General features: G+C 37.0%; 1 protein-coding gene across 1 annotated transcript; it reads right to left on the bottom strand.

Moving 5' to 3' along the window:
- Positions 1-3,068: 3,068 nt before the first annotated feature.
- Positions 3,069-6,141, bottom strand: LOC149560523 (disease resistance RPP13-like protein 4). The gene has a single exon (XM_089823614.1). The coding sequence runs from the start codon at positions 5,909-5,911 to the stop codon at positions 3,158-3,160; it is 2,754 nt and encodes a 917-aa protein (XP_089679740.1). The 5' UTR covers positions 5,912-6,141; the 3' UTR covers positions 3,069-3,157.
- Between the last annotated feature and the right edge of the window lie 652 nt (positions 6,142-6,793).

Genomic DNA, 6,793 nt, shown 5'->3' with positions numbered 1-6,793 from the left:
TTGTGTCAAGTTCTATGATCTTGAGTGAATCTTTCCCTAAGGAAAATTCTTACAACATTAATAACCTATCTGATTGTGATCCTTCTTAGTATTATGCCAATGCCATTACCTTTCATGAGAAGGATGGGTCCAAACAAGTAGATGCTACCACTAGAAATCAAGCTAAGGTTACACTACACAGTGTTTCATCTAGATACCTAGCCATTACATTGGCCTAATACATAGGAAAAAATACTAAATAGAAATCTCACTCTATCAAATCAAGAAAGAACAAGAACAAAAAAAAAACACCCTTATAATGTTGAGAGGTAAGATAGGTGCACTGAAAGTGAATGCATAAACTCTTACAGAATGAAGAGCTGGAACATTGAGAGTGTAGAATAAGTACAAACACCTATGAAGGCATATGCCATCAACACATCATGAGGCTAATTTCATGGAAGAAATTCTCACTTCATAAAGGAAGATAAAAATAATGGCCATCATAAAAAATCCCCAAGGCATTTTATGATGCACTGCAAGTACAAAAAGATAGATGTGCAAGATCCTGAAATGTAACAAAGTGGAACTTTATCTCAATTTGTTTGCATAGACATGATACAGAATATGTAAAAAAAGATTAGAAGAGACATAAAGATGGTACAATAGAAAGTAATTCCTAAGATGAGTCATCCAATGCAACAAAAATGAAGCTAGTCGAGACATGGGTGGAGTTGTTGGTGTCCTACTTCCTAAAGTCACTTTCCTCATTCCCTATGTCCTCATGGTTTTCATCTATTTTTCCTTCATTTTGGGCTTGGGCTTGGGCATATTTTCAATTTTGTTGGACCTATGGAATTTTTCCCTAGCCTCCCCTCCAAAGTCCACAATATGGACTTAGGGTTCATGTTATGGTTTCTTTGAGTCTTTGGAGGTGTTCAAGTAGGATTTTTTTAGAGTTTTTCATATATTTGGGTAGGGTAGCTTTTTGTGTAGGCTTTTTGGGGGCCAAGGGGGGATTGGGGTAAAGGAAAGTGGTAATAATAAAAAACCCCAAATCTATCTTCAAGGGAGATTTATTTCATGATAACTATGCATACTTGGTCCCATGGCTTGGGAAGTTCTCCTCTATTAAACCTATTTTTATAAGTTGACAAGTGTATCATTCCCTAAGAAGAATTTTTTAAAGATGGTTTCATTGAGAAACCTACTAATATTTACACTTGTAAACAATAATAGAAATTTTGATGGCTTGGTAAATGACTTCTTCATTCATATTGAAGGATATACGACCCATAGTGACTCACCCCACATTACATCTGTTGATGAATTAGAATGAGAGATATTCATCGAACCCCATCATGCCTTCCATAAAGGGAACTATTCTTCTCTTATCCAATACAAGCCAAAGTCCTAGGTCATCATGGATATTTTTATCAATTTTGTTTGACTCCACTCAAACTCGATCACATCCCATATTAGTGTCCTCTATAATATTAATACGAAAAAAAACATTGAGAGAAGAGAATGTTGTTGCGAAGAGAATCTTTAATATTCAAATAAATATCAAAAAGGTTGTTCATAAAAATGATGATGCATGTAATTATACTCTTTAGTAACTCTTCATATGGTAAGTACACCTGAGTTGAAAGAAACATATGAAGTGTCTAAATAAAAAAATTTGACTTTATTGATAGAAATATTTGGATGGAGAGGCCCACTCTTGATAATCATCTCAAAAGGGATGAATAACTAGTTGTCATATCTTCATAAATTAAAATAACAATCCCACAATCAAGGGTCATCTAAGCTGGAACCTCCATATCAATATAGTTACCTTGGGAGTGGAGTTCACACCACCACTCCTTGTATAGTACCCCACTAGGGAAACTTAGAGAACAATAAATATAAGACTAAAACTAAAAGAATATTCTTTTTTCTAACCAATACAATATGCATCATTTCTTAAACATGGACATATACTTGTTTACAAAACTCATAATTTGTGATATTACTAACCAACTTAAGTCCTCATGGATTCTTTACATCACTATTAAAACAACATCATCAAACATATTTATAACTTTAAAGAATGAATATTCAAATGGATCTATTGTAAATATGCTAGAGAATGAATATTTTATTTTATATCCAAGTCAAACACTCACCTCTATTAGGATATATTGTAAATGCGCTAGAGAATGAATATTTTACCTAGCCTTTCCATACCCAAAAGGACATTAAGCATAATGGTAGGGTTGTCAAACAATGTCATAACTTTCTCCACCTTATAGTCAACAACCACTACTATTTTGTCTTTCTTCAAGATACTCCTGCTTCTCATATTTTTCACCTCTTTCACTTTTAGAGGTACAAGTTGAGGGTTAACATAAATGGAACACATCATAGAAAATATTGAGATCACATTGTTGGTATTAAAAGTCTTTATGCAATCAAATAGATGGTTCATTACCTAACTAAATTGATTTTAGATGGGGCACTTTTTTTAATAAAAACCCCACTTTAGAGAATGTAGATAAGATTTTATCTCTGATTCAAAATGGTGCTAAAAATATTAAGGCTATGAAGGTGGATCACAAAGACAAAATTAGAAGGACAAAAGAGTCCCTTGATAAGGTGAAAAATAAATTAAGGGCTATAATGGATGAAAAATAATACTAAAGAGGTTAAACAACTCAACAAGTAGGTGCAAGCCCTCTAAGGTATATCTAAAGGAAACTCTTCTTCTTCTAAGAAACCTATGAAAATAAAAGAAAATAAAGACGTGGTGGTGCAAAATGGCAAGATTGTGAAAATAGAATTTTTCATAATATTCTAAATATAAAAAAATAATTTTTTTTTAATGTAATAAAATATACAATTCTTACCCATATAAAATAAATTATAGAAAAAATAAAATATCAATTAGAAATATTTTATTATATAAAATTAAATTAGAAAAAAAAATACTAATTAATAATATTTTATTATAAATATTTTAATTATAAAAAGTGTATTTTTTAAATAAATGCATTACTAACTATATATGCAGTATTAATCACAATAATTTATATAATATACACATAAACTTATATTTATGTTAAAAATTAATATTTATTCACGTGAAACAATTACACACAAACTTATACACATCGCCCAAAGGAGGCAACAGCTCCTACTAGAAGAGGATCTCGATGCGGGGATTGTTTGCTTTAATTCTATTCCAATCCTCCCCGCCTTCTTTTAACCTCTCCTTCAACTCTTCACTTGCGCTCTCCTCCTCCACTCTTATCCCCTTCAGCCTCCTCAACCGCTCTAATCCTTTGGGAACTCTCTTCACCTGCGGACATTTATTTATCCTCAGTCCTTCCAGACTTTGCATCGCCCCCTCTTCCAACGCCGGCAACTCCTCCAAAACAGGGAAGCCCTCAATCTGCAGATTAGCCAGCTTTGCAAAGCCCCCGCTCTCTCCGAACTCCTTTGGCAATTCTCTGCATTTTGAATCATCCCTCAAATACAAGAGTCGTAAGTTGGGCATCTTTTGGAGCGATGTATAAGCGCTGCACTGGTCAAGAGTAAGGTCTGTCAGATGTTCCATTCCACAAAACCAGCTTGGCACTGAGAAGCGAGCAATTGAAAGTTGTTGGAGATCTTTCATAAGTTTAATCTTCTCTGGGAACTCTGGAAGACTGGATACTTCGCTATCACCCTCCTCTGTTGCAAGAATATTATTCTCTACTCCCAGAATTCTCATATTGACCAGACGGTCAAGGACACCGTCATCTACACTTCTCAAACCCCTTTCATCATCTAAGCAAATACTTATTTCTTTGAGATTGATTAAATTGCCAACATCCCCAACAGTGAAGAACTCACTCTCTTCAGCAGCCAGTATTAGGTAATCTGATCTCAACGTCCTCAGACTCAAAAGCTCTGATATCCCCTTAGGCATATAATTGTTCTCTAACTCTTCTGAGCACCGTGTTACATCGAGATGGGAAAGCGATTTGAGCTCCCCTATCCATTCTGGTAGACATCGCAGTCTTTTGCATTCAGAAGCATCGAGATACTGAAGACTGTGAAGTCTTCTTACACAATCTGGAACCTCCGTGATCTGTGTGTAAGACAAATTCAAAACCTTCAGAAGCTTGAAATTTCCCACACATTTTGGCAATGAGGAGATGGCAGTGTGGCTAAGGTCAATCACCCGGAGTAAGCTGACATGCTCAAGCATCTGTTCTGGAATACTTTTGATGCCAGGATTCTGAGAGAATGACAGTGTGCGGAGAAATCGCTGACAATTGAGATGCCTTTGTGATATTACATTAGTATCTATACCTTTCTTAGCCAGTAATAACCTGCGGCAACTTGTTTCTTTGGACGGAAGATAAAATTCACACTCATTTTCTTTACATATATTTACAACCAAATCAAGGAACATGTCATGTACAGTGTAAGAACAATGTACTCTATTCACTTCCAGCAAACATAAATTTGCAAGCTGGTGTATATAATCTAACCCAATATCCCACTGTTCTCTACCTTTCTCCTGCGGAATGAATCCTTCCGCTCTCCACAAGTAAATTAGATACTCCTGGTATACAGACTCCTCAATTTTAAAAGTAGTATAAGAAACATCGGTGTCCTCCGGAAAGAAAGAAAGATAAGCAAAACAACATTTCAGACAGGGAGGAAGAGAATCATAACTGAGTTTTAGAATCTTCATTACAGAGTCTTCTCCCTTTGCTACCATTTTCAACTGCCCCAATTTAGCCTCCCAATCTGACGTGAGGGGAGACTTGGCCATGGATGCCGCAACTGTCTTTATGGCCAGCGGCAGCCTGGCGCATTCCTCTACAACTTGATGAGCAATGCTCTCCAGGTTCTCAGGCGGGTTGTTCCCCTCACGGTCCGGGAAGGCATACATGCAAAACAGATCCCAACTCTCGTGCTCGGAGAGGTGTTCCACTTCATAGATGTGGGCATTCATATTTCGAGCAACATCTACACTTCTTTTGGTAACCACTACTTTACACTGATTATTCCGCCCGCTGGGAAGCCCAAGTCTTGATATCAGATCACCTTCTACACTAGTCCTCCAAACGTCATCCAGAACAATCAAACTTCTTTTCCCTTCTAATCCTACATGTATCAATTCAGCTGCCCGCACATCACTTACTCTACTGTCTATTTCTAATCCAATATGGGAGGCTATGTCACATTGCAATTTCCTGACCGAGCAAGTCTGGGAAACAGAAATCCAGGCAGAACACTCATACCTATGTTTCGATCTGTTGAAGACGTGCTGCAGAAGGAATGTTTTCCCCAGGCCGCCCATACCCAGGGTAGCAACAACTCCAATGGCAGGGTCCTCCAACAGTGCAAGAATCTCATCGACCTTGTAGTCAATAGCCACTGCTGGTTCATCCATCTGCAAGAAATTCCCCCTTCTCAACTCTTCTCCTCTTTCACTTTGGAATGTACTCGTTGAGGGCTGATTTAGATGGGCGACATCATGGAAAAGCTTCAGCTCTTGTGCATCTTCAAAAGCAGCCCTGATCCTCTCCTTGAGCTCTTTAATTCTCTTCCCCATCTTATACCGGAAACCTAATTGGCTACAATTGAAGGCACATGATTGAGTACAGGTATTTCTATACAGATGCTCAACAGCGCACTCATCAATTATGTCTTCTGCATCAAAAACAATATTCCTCAGTTCTCCCAGCCATTCTTTCACATCCTGGTTGTGCTCACTCTGCTCATCAGCTGCTTGTAGAGAAGTACAGATCCGTCTGAGCTTCTTCTCCAGCCATTTGAACTCACTTTTGAAGTAGAGAAGAAGAGATGCTTCATCCCATGCTGCTTGTACTGCGACCTCGCCAAGCTTTCCCAACACACCTTTGGCGAACCCGAGAGCAAGTCCAGATGCCATGCTTGATGTGTTATGGACACTGAATAATTGAAAGCTAACGCAACTCAAACTTTCAAACTCTGTTAGATGTGATTGTGATAATGCTACATATCTCAAAATTTTATAGCGGAATTATAGGTTCGAGCAGAAGCAAGACAAAGTCAAAGAAAGCATCGTTTGTGGAATATGGATGTCATCCTGCGTAGCCATTGCTCGTGAATGAGTTTCTGGGAAAGGCCCAAAGGAAGGAACGTGTGAGAGAGAATATTTAGCGGGTCTATAATGGGTGAAATAATGTCTATTTAAATGGGTTATTGATCATATAAACAATAAAATATAATAATTATTTTTTTCAAAGTCAATGAATTAAGCACTGAGACTCTTCAAATAGAAGAAGAGTTAAAATGAAGAATATATAAATAATTTATACACTGATATAGAAATAGATAATTTCATTTAGACCATTTCAAACAAATGGATCAAAAAAATCACTGACGGAGTTAGATATATTAAAAAGACAGGCAAATGGGTCCACAGTACAGTTCACGTCCTTCCTAGACATGCCCCTTGGAGAGCGAGTCAAGCGCTACTGAGTCCTGAGAGAGCACACTCTTTTCAAAGAATAGTAGGTGAGATGATTAAAGAGATACTCTGCACGTTTGATGATAGTGAAATAAATATTTTCTTAGAAATTAATTTGAGAAAGAAGCCTACAAAAATGTCCAAACTCATTCGGTTTCATCGTTGAGAGTCGGTGGACGTGACAGTAATAATAAACTAAAATAAGCTCATAAGTTGAAGAGTTTTTTTAAAGTAGAAGAGTTGAATAGGATGGTAGGTAAATAGTCGATGGGGACTCAATTCTGAAATCAAACATTTTAATATGAATTCGGCAATTTTCTG

Source organism: Cupressus sempervirens, chromosome 4, assembly GCF_028749045.1.
Source record: "Cupressus sempervirens isolate cs-2001-9-10 chromosome 4, ASM2874904v1, whole genome shotgun sequence".
Taxonomy (NCBI): Eukaryota; Viridiplantae; Streptophyta; class Pinopsida; order Cupressales; family Cupressaceae; genus Cupressus; species Cupressus sempervirens.
Note: the sequence above shows the minus strand (reverse complement) of the source record. Positions and strands in the feature narration are given on the sequence as shown.

Bases quoted from the DNA above. Each gene is read 5' to 3' on its own strand.
- LOC149560523 (XM_089823614.1), bottom strand. From the start codon at position 5,911: ATGGCATCTGGACTTGCTCTCGGGTTCGCCAAAGGTGTGTTGGGAAAG.